We start from the raw sequence: 20,829 nt of genomic DNA, 5'->3' as shown, positions 1-20,829 counted from the left end.
CCACCTAGCAGTTCGAAAGCACACCAAAAAGTTCAAGTAGATAAATAGGTATTGCTCCAGCGGGAAGGTAAATGGCATTTCCGTGCGCTGCTCTGGTTCGCCAGAAGTGGCTTAGTCATGCTGGCCACATGACCCAGAAGCATTATGCCAGCTCCCTCGGCCTATAGAGCAAGATGAATGTGCAACCCCAGAGTCGTCCGCAACTGGGCTTAACGGTCAGGGGTACCTTTACCTTTAGAACCCCTGTAATTTTCTTCATAGCGTTGAACAGGGTTGCTTCTGCCAAATACTGCTGGTGTACAAACAGGTGGATATATGTTTTTTTATGTGTCTGGTAGGGTGTGAAGATGCAAGCATAAAAATCCAGCCTCTGTATTGAGTAGGGTTTATAGGCCCACTTTCCCTCTTACATCAATGATAGCAAGCAGAAAACTTTCCTTTGAGTTGCTCCTTGATTCATTTCATTCATCAACTTGATTTAACAGCCATCAAAGGCTTTATTTGCAGTTACAAATGAAAGAAGTCAGATTTGGAATTCTGAATTTGGAACTATATCACTATGCTTATTTACTGTCAATAACTAAATATTGAAAACCTGGTCTTAATTTTCTGACATGGGCAACCCTAGAATACACACATATAGCACCTTTGGTTGGTTGGATAATACAGTACTAGGATTAAAATATTCAAAATCCCAGATGATTCTGGAAGCAGTTGTTAGACAATAATAGTTATTAGACAACATATTCCATATTCTTCTAATTGAATTAGTTACGGTAATTAGAAGGATATGGAATAGGTTGTCTAATAAAAACAAATTTGATGCATTCTCACATGCCAAAATTACTTTGTGGGGAAACCCCAATCTAAAAATTGGCTGAAAGCAGGTACTGTACATTGACTTTGAAACAATGGATCAATAAGGAAGATTAATTTTATACCTGCGCTGTTTTAAGACAAAAATATCATCTATCAGCTGTGGCCCAATGGCAAGATCTTCAGTTACAATGTCTCCTAACACGTATGTTTGGGCCAGCAGCATTTCAGCTTCCAAGGCACCTAAGATACTGGAGCAATTGAACAATTTGTTTGAAACTAAAAAAAAACCAGTGATTACTTTTTATAGATATTTATTAAGAATAAATAAATTCAATATGCAGACTTTAATAAAGAATTGGAATAAAGAATTGGAACTTTAAGTATTACCCAGATAGTTGAAAATGTTTTACCCGTGCTACCAAAGGTATCAGTGAACTTTACATTAAGACTTACACAACAAAAAATAATATCCAGAATTTTTTGGACTCCTTTATGTTTGTATATTGAATCCCCGCGACGGGGTGAGCTCCCGTTGCTTGGTCCCTGCTCCTGCCAACCTAGCAGTTCGAAAGCACGTCAAAGTGCAAGTAGATAAATAGGTACCGCTCCGGGGGGGGGGGGAGGTAAATGGTGTTTCCGTGCGCTGCTCTGGTTCGCCAGAAGTGGCTTAGTCATGCTGGCCACATGACCCGGAAACTGTACGCCGGCTCCCTTGGCCAGTAAAGCGAGATGAGCGCCACAACCCCAGAGTCGGTCACGACTGGACCTAATGGTCAGGGGTCCCTTTACCTTTACCTTTATGTTTGTATAAAAAGGGCTATGTTGGAGGTGTAGCAAGGACAGTGCCTCTTTGAAATATACATGTGTACAATGTTCTTTACTTGTTAAGTTTTGGAAGAAAGTGCTGGACTGTGTGACTACAGAAAAAGTTAAAACTTTCATCGAAGAATATTCTTTTTAATTATATACCCATTGTATGGAAGTTCTATGCGCCCTTATGGTGGCCAAGAGACTGATACTGATGAATTGGAAGAATAAAGATATGATGCCCTTTAATCAATGGGTTGACAATATGACAACACTTGCAACTTATGAATGGACTGCTTATAGCTGTAGACTTTGCTTGGATAAATATGACATTTGGAATGAGTTTATACAGAATGTAGTAGGCTATTAATACCTACACATATGTTAGGATAATAACATATATTTATATAAGAATGTATTTGAGTATATACATTGTATTTTTGTATTTGTTTCTACACATTTTCTCTCTTTGTTTCCTTATTTCTCTCTTTTTTCTTTTTCTTTATGACTAAAATTCTTTCAATAAAAGAGTAATACTAAATATATATATATATTTTTAATTAGACAGTCAGTTAAGCCAGAACTGCTTCACCTTAGAATTTCTGGAAATGTCACCCTTAAAGAATAGTGCCGGAAGCTTTCCCCTTTGCATTTATTAGCAGTGGCGATTAGAACATACTATCTTGTTAACCAGCCTGCCTTTTCAGAAACTACACTTACTACTCTATGATAAAATTCCCCAGGACCTATCTCAGAGCTTTCCAAACTGTGTGTCACGACACATTAGTGCAGGGGTAGGCAACCTAGGGCTCATAGGCCAGAAGTGGCCCACGGGGGTCGTTTAACTGGCCCACGAGCAACCCCCCGAACTGAGCCACTCTATAGTGTGTCTACTTTAAAAGTAGAGATAGTGCAGTCTATTGATTCTCTTGCTCAGGGTAGGGTAGTTTTTTCACCAGCAGAAGTAGGTATCTGTCTGCAACTTGCTGCCTTGCCTCTCGTGAGTTTTGCTCTGATCTACCTATAGCATGTTTTCCCAGCATCCCAGAATAGCTGCTAGTTTTGAGCAGGACAGTGTGTCCCTTGGGTGTCAGCAAGAATCAGTGTTGGTATCATGTGAGCTGACACATATCACTTTTCAAAACTGATATTTTGTCGTTACTCCTTCCAAAGCTTTGCAAGCAAAGATGCTTTGAAACAAGTAGCCAAACTGAATTACTTGTGGCAGCTGTACTGTCCTGAGCTGCTAATGGCTGTCTCTGATCTCTCATAGGAAGCAAGCACACCTTGTCTTCCCTGCAGCACCCAAAGAATCATGAGCCTACCAGAAGCATGTGTGCTCTCCATGTGTGTGTTGCTGACAGACTGAGCTTCACAGTTTCAGAAAGGAGCCTGTTTCTGTTTGGGATAACTCATGGCTCAGTGCCTGTGAGGAAGTCACCTTAAAGTGGAACAGCAGGAATGTGCCATTTGGAATTCTTGTACTTTAATTCTTGTACTTTAGTATGAAATTTATACCGTTCACAAATAAAAAAGCCAATGGTTAATTCTGACAAATATTAAAACATCCCTGTGCAATTTGTATAGCTTTTATGAAATGTTCTGTACCAGAAATCCCATTCATGTGCTCTTTGAGAAGTGTGTTTTTCAAAGGAGGACTGTCTAGTTGTACGCAGAAAACCCACAAACTGCTGCAATACCTAAAACAGTGTGGATGGTGATAAAATGCTGACACCTCCAAAGAACTGAGAAATACCACAAACATCCTTGCAAATTAGATATGGCTGTTGATTTCTCAGTTTCTTCAATTCAGCCAGTCACCTGCTTCCTTTCCTTCTCCTGTGTACTTTCAGAGCTGTGCATTTCAGTCACATGGTACTAATTCATTGTCTGGTAATCTCTAGCCCTTTACTTCAGATTTAACCAAACAATTGTAACAGGACCGGATTTTACCCCTACCCATTCCCAGCAATTGCATTGTTTACCAAATTCTCTTTTACATATTGACTCAGTTTCTAAAACGGGGAGCAGAAGTGTTTTTTTGAGAAATGCTACCCTGTAAATGTGATGTCATTTCTAGTGAATGAGTAAGGCAAGAATTTAGTGAAACTGATAGCTGTTCATATTGTTGTCTAGTGGGAGAAGTTGCAGCTTGATTGCTTTGTAGGCTGGAGTTCTGTGCTTCTTGTCTGTGGGTTTTGTGTTCCTTTTCACTCATTTTATCCCCCCCCCCCCCGGAATAAATTGTATTGGTGCTGATAGAGAAAAATACAAAACTTAATATGAAATATTCTCCCCTTTTTGATCTAAATACAATAAGAACATAAAGAGAAGGAGGGGAGTAAAGGAATAAAGAAAATGAAAGAGAAATATAGAAATAGAAAAGAAGTTAGCTGAGAGAGAAAGAGAAAAAAATTCAGAAGGTAAGGGACTTCCGATTCTTCATCTGTCCGCTATAAACAACGTTCATTTCACCCACTCCAATATAAGATCCAACAAAGCAGCTAGATTTCTCCACAAACCTTCCCCTCTGCAGGGAGGTGGAGCTGATTTGGATGGCCCACCCCACCCCCCACTTCACAGAGCCAAATGGTTTCCAGAGAGTGGTAGGGGATGTTTTATCCCATGTTGATGTCCTTTCAGCTGATTCCCTGGAATGCAGAGTTAACCAGGGCTATCACCGTCTGCCTCCAAAGCGCCCTCTCCAGCTGCATGGAGCGCAGATGGCCCCATAGTTTTCCATGAAGCTGAGGGCAATGAAACAATTGCAAAGTTGGCTAGAGCGCCAGGGTGAAAAACTTGTTCTGAACCGAACACGGGTAAGAGCTCAACGTTGAGCCTACCAAGTGGCGATAGCTACGGGGAAGAGGACCTTCTTCACCACCTGTATTTCATCTGTGGAAAACGGTACCAGGAGACTCTTTCAGGTGGTTTGTAGTCTAACAGAACCACTTTTGCCATCACTCTAGTTGCAGTGTGTAGTGTTTTCCAAGCAGGCATTCTGATTGTCTTCTCTCTAGTCACCCAGCTGTGGACTCTGGACTGCCTTTGAGTTTTATCAACACAAATCTGCTTGGATTTTTTTTGGAGGAACTTCAGAAATTGTATTAGTGCTCTAGTCTCTGCTTTAAAAACAAACAAAATTATTGTGGCTGTGGAACCTCAACTTGGCATCTATCCTAAAAAACTGCACTTCTGTGTTTATCCTTAAAGTGCCGCAAAACTTGGTTCTTGCTACAAACAGCTAACATGGCTCTTTCCTTCTAGAATGTCTCCCTCTCTGTTGTTGTTGTTGTTGTTGTTGTTGTTGTTATACAGTATAAAACATCCAAATCCATAATCCAAAAAGTGACCAGCATAAAGCTAAAAATACTAAAAGAAAAATCAAATGACACAATTTTTTGCAGTCCATGTTGAAATCAAAGCCTAAAGGCAGCAGAGAAGAGATGGTTTTTGAAGCCTACAGTCCAGGGATGGGGCTGTAGAATGATACCCCACAATTAATTTAAATTCTTTCTTTTAGTTAGCTTTTGTCATACACTGTATGAAGTCAAATATTTAACGTCCGTGCTTTACAGACTTGTTCCTGGGGAGCATTACTAAGTGTCCCTAATGTTACTGCTGCTTCCCTCTTGATCCTGACTGCCTCTGGAGACTTTTATTTCTAGAAAGGAATTTACAGAAGCCTGGGGAATATTTCCCACTGCTGGGAAGCTGTAGATGCTTCTCTGGGATTTGGGGTCATATCTTCCAGCTGCCTCGGCAGTGTACTTTGGAAGTGTCATGGTTGGATCTTTGCACCAACTGATAAGGGGAAGTGTCTTCATGGTGCAATGAAGTTCCCCTGGCAGTGGCATGCGCATGACAGGGTAGTGGCAAGTGGTAAGAATCCAAGTTGGCATAAGCATTGTAGCTAGAATGTGTCGTGTTGCAAGTTAGTTTTATGAAGGACTTGCAATTACAAGCATCTGTGAGCAACTCATGTTTAACATCAGTCATAACACTGGGTTGCGTCATTCTGGTACCACAGAATTGTCACAGGTTTGCTCACAGCTAAAGTTGGCAGTATTACTTTCTTCTTCTTTGAGCCAGAAGAGGATAACATGGACCACATCTGCTATTATATTTCATGAATGTAACCATACGAGAGGATCCAGTCATTGTAGCCTAATCTCCATATGTTTAGACTGTCACATGGGTTTTTTTTAATGGTCAAAAAAGTAATGTTTGGTGTTCTTTCATTTTCTGCATTATCTTCTCAGACAGGAATTTGCATTTGCCTTCGTTGACAGCTGTAACCATTATATATAAGCAGTTGCACTTAAATAAGGGTTTTGTGGAATAATTAAAAATGGCAAACTTTTTCTTCTGTGACATTCGGAAGAATGTGTAAGTTTGTATTGAAATATTAGATGCTTGCTATGCCTTGCTTCTCTCTTGCTGTGCTTGGAATATAGTGAGTGTCCTCAACCTCTCATGTCCTTATGTGGGCAAGGTGGAAGGTCCTGGGTCAGTATTCTGTGAAAATGTGTGACAAACTGGTACTTATCTTTCTAGGGTCTCCCTTCCCTCTTGTGATGGTAAAAGCGGCCCAGTCCCCATATATCCTTTGGGGATAAATACGCTCCAGGATAAGTATTTTCGGGTTGCGCCCCACAGCAACCCGGAAGTAAAGGAGCGCGTTACTTCCGGGTTTCGCCGCTTGTGCATGCGCAGATGGTCAAAATGACGTCACGCGCATGCATGGAAGCGGCGAAAAGCAACCCGCACACACACAGACGCGCAGTCGCATCTTACGTTCTGTTCAGGATACGAATGGGGCTCTGGAACGGATCCTGTTCGCATCCTGAGGTACCATTTTACTGCACACCTGCGTGGCTGTGCGCACAGAGGATCCCAGGAAACATGGGGCCTGGGTGCTAGCAGCAGCTATAAGCAGTGAAGGACAAAAGGGAGAGAATGGCAGTGAGAGAGGAAGAGGCAGACGTTTCTGCTAGCTTCTTTATCAAGAATATGGTCCTTGTGGGATGTAGAGCTTGTGATACTGGTCAGATAATTGCCTGTGATGGGGGGACAGGGAAGAACTCATGTTCAAATGTGAAGTTGTATGTATATCACCAGAGAATAGTGACATTTACTGGTTCTTCCTGCTAATCCGCTTGAGTTCAGCCATGTAGGTGCCTTTTGCTTTGACACAGGTGTGTTCTTGGTTCCACAGAGCTTAAAGGCAAAGTCTGGAATGTTACTATGGAAGGACAACACAGCCATCCTCATCATCTGGGGGACCAGAACAGCCCGCTCTGCAAAGTGGCAAGCCAGGAATACCAGCATGATGCACAAGTAAGCAGCTGTTTTCTTTCTCATGGTCCTCTACTTCAAATATTTAACAACTCTTAAAATCAATAATTATTATCAAAATTTAGAATGCCATTAGCATTACAAAATCTATTTGTGGAAAAACAGGGAAGTTCCTTACCAGAATGCTTGAAGCAAGTGTTCCTCCCACATCATACCAGCTAATCTTTTTCTTTATGTGACTGGAGTCACTGTAGTGTAGTGGTTAAAATCACAAAACTGGGTCACCCAGTCCAACCGCCTGCAATGCAGGAATCTCAGCTAAAGCATCCAGGACAGGTGGCCACCCAACCTCTGGTTAAAAACCTCCAGTGAAGGAGAGGCCACGTCTCCTAAGGAAATCTGTTCCCCTATGGAACAAGTCTTCTGTCAGAAAATTCTTCCTGATGTTTAGTCGGAATCTCCTTTCTTGTAACTTGAAGGCATTGGTTCAAGTCCTGCCCTCCAGAGCAGGAGAAAACAAGCTTGTTGGTCTTGGATTGGGGAAACCCATGTTTAAAATCCCCATCCAGACACAAAAGGGCTAGTCCCTGCCAGCATACCTGCCTCACAGGATTGCTATGATGGACTACTGCCATGCGCTCTACGTGGGGCTACCTTTGAATGTGACTCAGAAATTACTACAGTCAAACCTCGGTTCCCGAATGAATGCCTCCATTATCGTACATTTTGGCTCCCTAATGTTGAAAACCCAGGATTATATGCTCCGGTTTTCAAGTGTTTTTCGGAACCTGAACATCCAAAGCGGCTTCCGCTTGAGTGCAAGAAGCTATTGCAACCAATGGGAAGTTGCGCCTCGGTTGTCAAACGTTTTGGAAGTCGAACAGTCTTCCAGAACGGATTACATTTGACAACTGAGGTTTGACTGTAATCCAAAATGCAGCTGCCAGACTCATGACTGGGAGTGGCTGCCGAGACCATATAACACCGTCCTGAAGGACCTAGATCGGCTCCCAGTACGGTTCTGAGCACAATACAAAGTGTTGGTGCTGACCTTTAAAGCCCTAAATGGCCTCGGCCCAGTAGACCTGAAGCAGCATTTCCACCCCCATCGTCTAGCCCGGACATTGAGGTCTAGTGCCGAGGGCCTTCTGGTGGTTCCGTCCCTGCAAGTAGTGAAGTTACAGGGCACCAGGCAGAGGGCGTTCTCGGTAGTGGTGGTCGCCTTGTGGAACGCCTCTCATCTCATCAGATGTCAAGGAAATAAACAACTATCTGACTTTTAGAAGACATCTGAAGGCAGCCCTGTACAGGGATGTCTTTAATGTTTGAGGGTTTTTTTGTGTTCTAATATTTTGTTGGAAGCTGCCCGGAATGATGATGTTGTAATAAATGTTCAGTCTCACTTTCTATGGCCATGTCACATTTCTTAAGTGTAGTATTGCATATTGCGTATAGTCATGCATATTAAAGAGGTCTACTGTGAAGAAGCAATACTAGCTTACCTTAAGCATTGGGTTGCTGTTGCCCATCAATACTGCAGAATTATGAATCCGGCAAGGCTCTTCCTGGAAAAGCAGTAACATTTGGATTGTGAGTCCTGCCATTCATTGCTGAGCTAATTCATTAAGAGAGCAAAAGCGAAGTACAACAATGAGATCTAGAAAAAAACAACGAATTGCTTGTGAACACATGGTGCTCAGTGCTGCGTTGAAATAGCCTGTGTGGAACGCTCCCCCCCCTCCCCTACTGCAGTAATTTGTCATATTAAGTCATTTAATAGTAATTGATCTCCTTGAATTAGCCAAGTTACATTTTAAGCAATTAGGGTTAATTACAGTCTCATTTGGCAGGATGGAGCCCATGTAATTATTCCATGAACAAGATTAGGAAGGGTTCTTACGCAGCAGATACATTCATGGCTTCTTAGAGCACATGTTGGAATTTCTAATGACATAGTTAAATGTAATTAGTGGCTAATACTGTCTTCTCCTGTGGGCCTGACAGGATGCATCATTGTCAGAAGTGGTCATTTTTAAGTGCATTTTTGGCCACTTCCAGCCTCTGTTAAAGTTGTGTCTATACTCTTGGACTCAAGACTGGAGATGGAGGAGGGAGACCAGTGAAGATGATTAAGGGTTTGGAAGCTTGTCCTGCAGAGAGGCTTAAAGAACTGGAACTACAAGAGAAAAGACTGAAGGTGGGGATGATGTGGAAGCAGCTCTTGAGTCTCTTGGAGGCTATTATTAAAGAGGATAATGTATTGATCAGAGCTCCTGTTTAAGGTATTGAGAAGCCGCTTTCAATTGGATTTTAAGAAACATACTTGGCTGTACTAAGAATTAGGCAATGGAGCGGATAATCTCCGGAATCTGTGGAATTGCCTTCCATGGATGTTTGACGGACAGTGTCTGATGAGCTTTTTTTCCCTTTCAGTTTTTCAGTGAATTTTCTTACTTATTTCTGATCTTGTTCTATATTTACTGAGCTTCTTGAATACATTTTTGTTCGTATTGATTGCAGTAGTTTACTGCTACATTATTAAATGTGGATCGATTTGTGATTTGATAAAGCTTAACAGATTTTGGCAGACTGGGTTTCTGACAGTTTGTTTTTGTATTGTTGACCATAATCCTAATACTTTATATTGTAGAGATTAAGAGTCAAATGACAGCTATTATTGTTAACTGAATCACTACACATTATTGAATTGACGTTAACAGGAGCTGATTTTTTTTTTTTTTAGAGAAGATTGTTGATTGAGAAAATGGAGTTGGTCTGATTGATATGTCAGGTATTTTGTGTCATTTGTCTCAATGGGCAGTAAGGAGAGAAAATACCAGAAATAATTGTCCCATTTTTTCTCCTGGAATAATAATAACCATAACAATAAAACAATAACAATAATAATTTTATTATTATTTATACCCTGCCCATCTGGCTGGATTGCCCCAGCTACTCTGGATGGCTCCCAGCACATATAAAAACATAATAAAATATTAAACATTAAAAACTTCTCAATACAGGGCTGCCTTCAGGTGTCTTCTAAATGTTGTGTAGTTCTGTATTTCCTTGACATCCGATGGAAGGGTGTTCCAGAGGGAGGAAATAAGAGTCATTTTAGCAAACTAGCTCAAGATGTATAAGAATATATGAATTATGCAATCATTGTTGTACTTCAAAATGTGATTGTCTTGGTAGACATTAAAATATTTTAGCACCACTCAGATCACAAAATGGATTTAAGTTATTTTAAAAGATCGTCGTTATGGGGAGACTGTGGAGAGAACTTATCAAAAAACAAATAGGGTTATTTTATACTCAGCAGAGAGAAAATGTCTTAGGAATAGCCTTCATAAGTATGGGGTTCCTGAAAAGTCAGATGATAATCCTTTTAAATGGCACCACTGTTTATCAGAACAGTTACATAGCCAGAAGCATGGGATGTCTTCCTTATCAGAGGGTATTTTGGTCTCCCAATGACTGGTTTAGGTCAGTGCCAGGATTAGGTCATCTGTTTTTCGTCTTCTGTCCATGTTTTGATTAGATCTTATGACTGGTGATTAAGGATCTTTTACTGTAAAATTTTAGCAAAATGGTTAATCAGTGTAGGATAAAACTATTATTTAACCTTCCTCCAGAGATAGAGTTTCCCCACCCTGGGACTGCACACTGAACAGTGCACTATAAATTCCTAGAACTAAACAAACTATGACCAAGTATGGTTATTTGAAATTATTGGGCTTGCTTACTTTTGTATTTGTATCTCGATTGCATTTGTACTGGATTTCATCTATAACATTCTGATATGCTGTAGAACAATAACTTTCTTAAAGTCAAAATTCATAACAACAACAAAAAAGATGGGTGAGTTTTGAGAATGCCTAAGGCAACCTGCTTCAACCTGGTGCCCTCTGGACGTTTTTGGATTGCAACCCCCATCTGCCCCAACCAGCAGAGCCAGGGGTGCAGGGCAGTGAGAGTTGAAGTCCAATATTATCTGGAGGGTACGAGGTTGGGGAAGGCTGGTTTAGAGAATTCAGGTACTATACAGTGGTACCTTGGTTCTCAAACTTAATCCGTTCCAGAAGTCCGTTCCAAAACCAAAACATTCCAAAACCAAGGTGCGCTTTCCCATAGAAAGTAATGCAAAACGGATTAATCCGTTCCAGGCTGTTGAAAAACTACCCCTAAAATGCTTCTCCCCACCTCCCCAATCAGCACGCTATCTCTCTCTCTCTCTCTCTCTCTCTCTCTCTCTCTCTCTCTCTCTCTCAACGGAAGTGCAACACTAAAAATGGAAGCTCAGGACACATTCAACTTAAAAATATATATATATATATTGAGAACTGGAACGCTCACTTCCGGGTTTGCGACGTTCAGGTTCTAAGTTGTTCATGAACTAGGCTGTTCGAGAACCAAGGTACCACTGGACGTAACTTTTGTGATCCATTGCAACTCTGGTTTTTGTTCTGAAAGGCAAAACATGCCTTTCACATTAACTGTCACATTGTCCACCAAACGTACATCACAAGCACATAGACTTCTTGCGTTCTAAATGATTATGCAAAAGTGGGAGCAGTAGTTGTTTTGTGGGCTTTCATATACAGAGTTGGGGAACCACTTTTGGGAAAGGGAATAAAGTTGCAACATTGACAGATAAATTGGTTACGTGTCACAATTTGCTGCAAACACGTCCCGGAAGACTTGAAGAGGTGGTTTAGAACCATCCCTTGCTGCTCGTCTGCAGTATTTATATTTAGTGTTATAGTTAACCTTTTCCTTATGACTCACAATAGAACTTTCTATTTAGAAGTTTTCTAATTAGAGTAAGTGAATATATAACTAGAATTGCTGTCAGTTTGTTGTCAGACCCACTCTGCATTGGTGTAGGTTGGAATGGAGAGAATTTTCTTAGCTAAAGGTGGCAATAACTCAAAATTCGTTGGCATTTCTAATGGGGGAAATGTTTAAAATCTGCATTCTATTATTCTTGCTGCCTACTAATTTGGTTTGATACTTTTATCAAGCCATTTCTTAGTGCTTGAAGCTAATGCAACAAATTAATTTTAGTTAGTGTTGCCTTAAGTGAGACTTAAATAAAAATGGCTCCTGAAATAATAATAATAATAATAATAATAATAATAATAATAATAATAATAATAATAATAGTAATAGTAATAATAATAATAGGTAAAGGTACTCCTGACCATTAGGTTCACTCGTGGCTGACTGTGGGGTTACGGCGCTTATCTCGCTTTACTGGCCAAGGGAGCCGGCGTCCAGCTTCCAGGTCATGTGGCCAGCATGACTAAGCCGCTTCTGGCGAACCAGAGCAGTGCACAGAAACGCGGTATACCTTCCTGCCAGAGCGGTACCGATTTATCTATTTGCACTTTGACGTGCTTTCGAATGGCTAGGTTGGCAGGAGCAGGGACCGAGCAACGGGAGCTCACCCCGTTGCGGGGATTTGAACCGCCAACCTTCTGATCAGCAAGTCCTAGGCTCTGTGGTTTATCCCACAGCGCCACCCGTGTCCCTAGTAGTAGTAGTAGTAGTAGTAATAATAATAATAATAATAATAAGTAGTTTATACCCCACCTACCTGGCTGGGTTTCCCCAGCGACTTTGGGCAGCTCCCAACAGAATATTAAAAACACGATAAAACATCAAGGGAACTCCACAGCTTGGTTTTCTGTTTCACAGTGTTCATGTTAACTTAAGACATTGTGGGTTCCTTTGTTCAGTTTTGATACATGTGGAACTGTCTTATTCCAGGACAGGTGATATGCCCATCTCTCTACTCTGACTGGCAGCAGCCCTCCAGGGTCTTCAGCAGAGAAGAGCGTTTTCTTTTCCCCCTTTTTTATAATTTTTACAACAACAAAACATCACATAAAAAAGAAAAAAATATACCGTATTTTTCGCCCTATAGGGCGCACTTTTCCCCCTCCAAAAATGAAGGGGAAATGTGTATGCATCCTATGGGGCAAATGCAGGCTTTCGCTGAAGCTTGGAGAGCGGGGGAGGGGGGTCGGTGCGCACCGACCCCTCTCGCTCTCCAGGCTTCAGGAAGCTATCTGCTAGCCGTGGGAGACGCAGCTCTCAGAAGCTTTGGGCGCGCTGAATCCCCTGACTTCACCCTCGCCTCGGTTCCCTTGTTCTATGTTGTTCATGCATGTCCATAAATTCTTTATCTCATTTTACTTTCCAATTTTATACCTTATCTATAATATTACAAGCATTTTTTGAAAAAATCCTGCTAATGTATTAACTTGTATGCATTGCTTTTGTATATATGCAATAAACATTCCCCATTCCTTTTTAAATTTATTGTCTTCTTGGTTTCTAAGTCTCCCGGTTAATTTAGCCATTTCTGCGTATTTCATTAACTTAGTTTGCCAGTCTTCTTTAGTGGGGACTTCCTCTTCTTTCCAACATTGGGCTAATAATATCCAAGCGGCTGTTGTTGCATAGATAAACAAAGTCTTGTATTTTTTCGGTATGTCCAATCCTGTGATACCTAATAAAAATGCTTCTGGTTTTTTAACGAATATTATTTTGAACATTTTTTTCAATTCATTATATATCATTTCCCTTTTTAAAAATAACCTTACATTGCCACCACATGTGGTAAAAAGTGCCCTCCGCTGCTTTACATATCCAACACTTACTATCTTTTGTTTTATACATTTTTGCTAATTTAACCAGAATTAGGTACCATCTGTATAATATGTTAATATAATTCTCTTTAAGTAAAACACAGGCCGTATATTTCATGTCATTCTTCCATAGTCTTTCCCAATCTATCATTTGAATCCAATGAATTTGATTTTGAGAAGAGTGTTTTCAGTCTTCTTTGTAGATTTTTTTTTTAGCTGGAGATGCCATGGATTAAATCTAGAAACCTTTGCAGGCAAGGCATGTATTCTGCCAGAATTTGCAGTGTTAATGTGTGTTTATATCTGCTTGTTCTCATATCTATTTGTGTGCTCTCTCTTGTGGAGCAACTGGACTGTCCCTGAGGAGGTTTAATGGTATGATACTTGCTCTATTCATGCTTCCCAATCAGTTGAGAAATATTGTTGCGTTCATGGATAGCAGCTGTGGCTTTATTTTGTGCAATTGCATTTTTTATTTTTTTAGCGGCAGACCTCATGTTGTGAGCAAAGTTGTTGAGTAGCCAACACTCATGGTGCCCAATAAATGCTTTCTGCCCATACACTTTTCTCCAAGATGAAATGCATTGCAATATTCAGTGTGGTAACACCATGCTACATCATGGCTTCACCAATTCCCATGCGGCGTCAGTGCAGATGGTGTAGGCTGGAAGCATGTTACGAGGCTGACAAGGCAGGTCAGGTGCACCTTACCGATGCCTTTAATTGGCTCTGTACTGTGGTGTGTTCTGCTCAGGCAGACATTCAGCCTCTTGCCTTAGTTTTAAAAATAGGTATTTCCGCCTTCCCAGTACTGGCACATAAACATATACCACAGTGACACAATGAAGTATTTTTGCCAACTTTCAATTGTGTACCAACATACAGTTTCCGTATTATTAAGCTGCCCATCTGACTGGTTGCCCCAGCCACTCTGGGCGGCTCCCAACAGGATACTAAAAACACAATAAAACATCAAACATTAAAAACTTCCCGAAACAGGGCTGCCTTCAGATGTCTCCTATTAGTTGTATGGTTCTTTATTTCCTGGGCATCTGATGGGAGAGTGTTCCACAGGGAGAGCGCCGCTGCTGCCAAGAAGGCCAACTGCCTGGTTCCCTGTAATTCACTTCTCGCAGTGAGGGAACTACCAGAAGGCTCTTGGATCTGGGCCTCCATGTCTGGACTGGACAACAGGTGGAGACATTCCTTCAGGTATACTGAGCCGAGGCTGTTTAGGGCAGAGGTTGGCAACCTAAGGCCCATGGGTCGGTTCCAGCCCATGAGCTTCCTGGAACCGGCCCACGGCTGTTCCGTGGATCGGCGTGGAGATTCTGTGTGTTTTTTTCAGCATTATTTTTTTTTCTCGCCGCGGGGACCAACTTCTGGGTTGGAAGAGCACTGGTAATAGCATGCGCACGTGCGCTCCATTGTCCCGGAAGTGTGCTGGAAATAGCTTGAGCGCACGCACAGGCATGCACGCTCTGGCCCACAGAGGTCTGCTGGAGAGTGGACCAGACCAGCCTCAAAAAACGTTGCCAACCCCTGGTTTAGGGCTTTAAAGGTCTACATCAACACTTTGAATTATGCTCAGAAATGTCCTGGGAGCCAAAGCCACTCCCGATCTCAGGAGGGGGGGTTGCGGGGCTCACGACCCCACCCACACTCTCGCAGGGCTAGCTCCAGCCCCGCGGGACTCAGGAACTCATTATTATTCAGTGTCGGCGCCAGCCAATGGGGTGGCATCGGGGGGCGGATCTTCCGGAGGGCACTTAAGGTCAGGGTAGCCTGGGCTCGCCCCTTTTCTCTCCTCGCTGCAGCTGCAGCCCATCTGTGGGAGGGGGCGGGTATTGCCACGCAACGTAGATCCTTTAGGACTGGTGTTACATCGTTTCAGCGGCCACTCCCAGGCACCAGTCTGGCTGCCGCATCCTGGATTAGTTGTAGTTTCCGGGTCACCTTCAAAGGTAGCTCCATGTAGAGTGCATGGCAGTAGTCTAAGCGAGAGATAACCAGAGCATGCACCACTTCAGCAAGACAGTCTGTGGTCAGGAAAGGTCTCAGCCACGTAGCAGATGGAGCAGGTAGACAGCAGCCCTGGACACAGAAATGATCTGTGCCTTCATGGATGACTCCCAGGCTGCACATCTGGTCCTTCAGGGGCACAGTTACCCCGTTCAGGACCAGGAGTCCCCCACCCTCACTGCCCACCCCTGTCCCCCAGAAACAGTATTTCTGTCTTGTCGGGATTCAACCTCAATTTGTTAACCTCCATGCATCTTCCAGCTGCATCCAGACACTCACATAGGACCTTCACCACCTTCACTGGTTCCAGTGTAAATGAGGGGTAGAGCTGGGTATCATCCTCATATTGGTGAACACCCTTTTATTTTTATCAGACTTTAGAGTAACTGATATTGGATCAAATTTATGGTGAATTTGGAACTAAATAAATGATGCATTGGGACCTTGTGAAATATTCAGGGAGGTTCAACTTCATAGAAGAAAGGGGGGAAAGCATTTTTTTTGGGGGGGAATCCCTTCACCATGGGGGTAGCCAGGATTTTTGTTGGGGGGGGCAGGACTTTGTTGAGGGGACAGGAATTTTGTTAGGGGGGCAGAACCGATGTGATTGGTCAGTTAAGTATCTCGATGTTTTACTTGATATAGGGGGGCAGCTGCCCTTAACTCCTACATGGGTTGATGGTAGGAGGGCAGAAAGACTTGGGCTCAGAGACCATTGTGCCAAAGGGTGAGCTTCCTCCAAGCCCCCTTCTTTTCTCTCCCGCCACCTCTGATAGCTTCAGAGACAGAGAGGAGAGGTCCGTCTTCTTCTTTGGCCCACTGGTGGCTTCCAGTGGAGAGTGGGGTTACAGCTCTTTATGTCAGCTGAAGTGTGCTCAGCCAAAACAAGTTACTGCCTCTCATCCCTACACGGTGCCTTCTGTCTGCTGTTAGGTATCCTTTTTTTGGCCACAGGAGAAAATTTAGAAGAGCAGCCCATGACTGTAGACGGTTTGGATGACAAGCAGTGGGTTGATTTTGTGGCCTAGCATTTCTCTTTCTTTTTACCACTCCCACCCCCCATTTAGACTGCAAGCGTGTCTGCTGTGGACACAATATTTTACTAATAACTGTCTAAACATGGCGGGAAAATGGCCTGCTCTAATAAATACGGAAGTTTTGGCATGTTTTGGTCTGACCTGGATATGCTCCTTTTGTTCATGCTATAATTTTACATCCTCTCTTTGGCTCCATTGCTTTAATTAGGTCTGATAGGTTGTGATAGCAAATGCAAATCTAGGTCATTGCATATGTAAATGTGCAGCTGTAGCCTTGGCGGATGCCAGAGTCTATCAGCTGAGGTGTCCGGTCGTTTCCCAGCATTAATGGGGCTTGGTGAGCCTACTTCTGTGGCTGAGCCATATTGCAAGGAGTGAGAACTTGTCTGCAGGAAACTATGCTGCTGTGCTCCCGTGTTTTGTTTTTTCAGGTGCAGAAGGCTGCAGAGAACTGCTCTTGGCATTCCTTTAACGTACTGATGTGCATGAGAATGTTATCATTACTTATTGCGTATTTCAAGCCTTTTATGCATAATTATGATACCTTGTTGTGTCCTCTGTTTACTGGACTATATATTGGAGTGGGTGGTGGGGTTGTATGATGATAGAATTGCATAGTGCATATAAAGTTCAAGCCAGTAAAGTTCTGTGTAGAAGTTACTGCTCCTCATGTCTGTTGTCAAAAAAAGCTGTGATGTTTTGAGCTTCATCTGACATACCAGATTCTGGCTTAGCTACACGGGATGTAGTTATCCCTGCTACCCTTCCAGCTTCTAAGCCTGCAGCCAGATTTGAAAGCACAGTTCAGAATCATTGAGCTTTGCAGGACCTTTCCATCTCTGCAGTAGTTCCTATTGTTGTGCTGGAATCTCAGGCATCCTTCCTGAAGCCCGCACAACAGTTGAGGCAAGGGCTTTCCAAAACAGTATTGAATACTGATTGGTTCAGTAAATTCTGCTAAAAATGGTGCATCTTGTGAAGTGGAATGTGGATCTTGTATCTCCTACTATACTGTAAAAATGTTACCGAGCCATTGTACCGTTTGCTTTGGGGAAACCCTTGTTTTCATAGCAGGAAACACCATGACAAAGTTGGTGCCATTTACAGTTAAAAGCTCTCAACTCCAAAATCCCTCAGGATATTGAATAGTGAAGGATCTGAATACATTTGAGAGGATGTGGGGCAGTTGTTTTTTCAGGGGGTGGTTTAAAGTAGACATTAGTAAATCATAAGTTTTGTACAGCAGTACAGAGTTCAGTCACTCTGTTTCTTACAGCTTCTGACTAGTTCTTAATCTCTGTTTTTCATATGTTTTTCATATGTTGTTGCTTTGCTGTTTTCATTCTTATTTACCATTTTGCTTGTTTTTATTGTTTTACCTTTTTTAAAAAAGTCCTTTGTAAATTGCTCTAGGAGCCATTTTTGGAACTGAAAAGCAAGGTTAACAACAACATTTCCTGACTTACAGCTAAATAAATAAATAAATAAATAAATAAATAGCCACTGAAAGATTCTGTGGAGGCAGCGTTTGAAACTGTCTTGGTTGGTAGGTTGATCCACCTAGCTCTGGGGTAGCCAAAGTGGTTCCCTCCAGATATTGGACTCCCACTCCTATCAGTCCCAGTGAGCATGGCCAATGCTTAGGGAGTTGTAATCCAGCAACTTCTGGAGGGAGCTATCTTTGATCTAACCCAGCACTGTATGCTCTAGCTTGCAGCTCTCCCTGGTCTCATACACAAGTCTTTCCAAAGTCTCCTTCCAGTGATCCCTTTTACATAGTGGTACCATAGAGTTGACCTGAAACCCTGTTTGCAGAATGCTTTACCATTTGTCTATGGTCCCTCCCAGAAATAATGCCACAAACCACTCTTACAAGCATATAGCACTATAGCTCACCTTTATAGGCATCTATCTTCCTTTCACAGGTCAGCCTGATATAGGTGGCTCTGAAATACTTTTGCTGGGAGAGGTTTGATCTAGTGGAAGAGCTCTGCTTCAGTTGCCTTCTGATTTAGTATAGCATTATGGTAGTAGGAATATATGTTTTCATTTAACCCACTATCCACTTTTTCTCCTCAAACAGAGGCATCTGACTTCATACCCTTATCGCTGCACCTTAGCAGACTTTCAGATAGAGAAGAAAATTGGACGAGGACAATTCAGTGAAGTCTACAAGGCTACTTGCCTTCTGGACAGAAAACCAGTGGCATTAAAGAAAGTACAGGTGAGCATCGGAATACCCAAGTAAGATTGGATGAATGTGCCTCTTGGTGGCACAAATGGGCAAGTCGTGTACCTCTTTGCTTCTTGGAACTGTTTTTACCCATGGATGGATCAGACAGCAGCTACTTATAGATATCCATTTGTGGAGTTGGCCATGAACCAGAAGCCTACCTTCTTTGTTGTATAAAATGTTACAATCTTTAATATTTTGGCTCCCTTCTACCATATGCTGTAGGCTGGATTTTGATTTTACATGGGCCTATTTTGGGTATCTCTTTAGTATACTCAAGCTACTCTCATATAAAATAGTGAATAGCCCTCTGATTATTAGGATGAATATCTAAGCCTCTTTGCTTTTAATTAGTGCAGAGGAATATGCAAAAGAAGGCAATTTATTTTATCAATAGAAAAGGAGAGTCTAATTGTGTAACCCAAAAAGTCTTAGATCATTATTTGTACTCATTTCCTTGGCACTTTTCAGCGTATTCTTAAGATACACATTTATTTATACAGTATAATGTAATTACTTTGGTTTGTGTGGTTTGTTTGCTTGTTTGTGTTTATTAAGGTCAACAAATTGATGAGAAAACAACAAACTTAATAATACTTTTATCCAGTTGTATTTATGTGCTAAATGCTGGTGCTACAGTTTCTGCTTTGTTTGCAGGTCTTTTTCATTCTTAAGAACCCCAAGAAACTAGGGAGCTTTAGAAAGGTCATGGTTGCCCAGGAGATAAGATAATTTAGGGATGATCTAGAATCTTAAACATGTGGGAACATCCATATTTTTTGCTTGACTTTCAACATGTAACTCTCTTTCCTTTTGAAGATATTTGAAATGATGGATGCCAAGGCTAGACAAGATTGCATTAAAGAAATAGACCTTTTGAAGGTAAGAATTTCTCCAGACCTTTGATAATAATCTGGGAATGGAAAAGATTATTGTTTTCTGGTGTAACTTGAGAAAAGTGGTGTGTGGTTAGAGGCCCTTTAAGCAATCTATGATCTCCCACTATTGTACTTAACTCCTCCTTTTTTGGATGGTGTGTGTGTGTTGCAGAATGGCAATAGAATGGCAAATCTTTAAGATTTGTATGCTTTTGATGGAGGGAGCATAATCTTTTTCTTTTGTACTGAAATGATCCCCTTTCTGTGTCAGTGTAGAGTTGAGGAGATGTGCTTCTTCCATACTTTTCTTTCCTTGGAAGAAGGCATGAGACTCTATTCTGGCTCTAAACCAGTGTTTGGACTCCATGCAGCTTCATTGCTAGATTAGCCATAAGATGAGATTACATCAGAGCTGTTCTGTGTGAGCTGGTAAACGTATAGTGAGGAAAGAGCAAAGAATGCCAAACCAAACAAAGTGAAGATAATCAGTAATGCCTTTGGGTGTTGTAGCGCTCTATACAAAATAAGGCTTGAGTGAAGGTGGAGGGGAAGAGTCTCCCATATGGTACTAGATATATTCAGAACATTATGTCCACATATGTTAGAATCAAGGAGAAGTGAAATCAAAACCCTCAGAATGACAGGGGAATTGAGATGGTCAATTATCATCCCTACTGTATAAGATGTCCAGAGGCAACTGCAGATCTCCCTGTGCCAAGCTTACCAGGGAGCCAGATGTTAAGTGGTGAATGCTATATTAGCTGGGCTGTGAAGACAAAAATGAGGAAAGATGATACACTGGGATAATTAGCACTTTCTTCTCTGGTTCCCTGTGTATTTTCTGAAGGCATTTTCCTTCCTTCTCTGGCTTCACCTGCGTTCCCTGACATTGTCCTTGTTTGGCCAAGGTTCCCCTGCACAGTGGGAGTGGGAGTTAGGCTGGAACCTGACACTTCAAGGCATTGCAGAATGATGATTTTTGAACTATGAAAAGAACAAGTGCAATGTGTGTCTTATTTTGAGTTAAATAATTTACACCCTACTTTTTCTGCATATATTTCCAAAGCAGTTTAATG

The 20,829-nt window shown here is 41.9% G+C and overlaps 1 protein-coding gene across 3 annotated transcripts in view; it reads left to right on the top strand.

The window, feature by feature from the left end:
* The window catches only part of NEK6 (NIMA related kinase 6), a 96,118-nt gene that overhangs the window by 27,891 nt on the left and 47,398 nt on the right, over positions 1–20,829 (top strand). For 2 of the 3 annotated variants that reach the window (XM_081896603.1, XM_081896602.1), the window contains exons 2-4: positions 6,845–6,966; positions 18,726–18,866; positions 19,695–19,757. In XM_081896603.1, the coding sequence (XP_081752729.1) occupies positions 6,874–6,966; positions 18,726–18,866; positions 19,695–19,757 (297 nt within the window). In that variant the 5' untranslated portion in view covers positions 6,845–6,873. Of the gene's footprint in view, positions 1–6,844; positions 6,967–8,977; positions 9,122–18,725; positions 18,867–19,694; positions 19,758–20,829 lie in introns of those variants that run through there. The other variant, XM_081896604.1, reaches the window with a different exon arrangement.

Source organism: Podarcis melisellensis (genome assembly GCF_964234715.1).
Source record: "Podarcis melisellensis genome assembly, chromosome: Z".
Taxonomy (NCBI): domain Eukaryota; kingdom Metazoa; phylum Chordata; class Lepidosauria; order Squamata; family Lacertidae; genus Podarcis; species Podarcis melisellensis.
The sequence above is the reverse complement of the archived record's forward strand: the minus strand, read 5'-3'. Positions and strand labels throughout refer to the sequence as shown.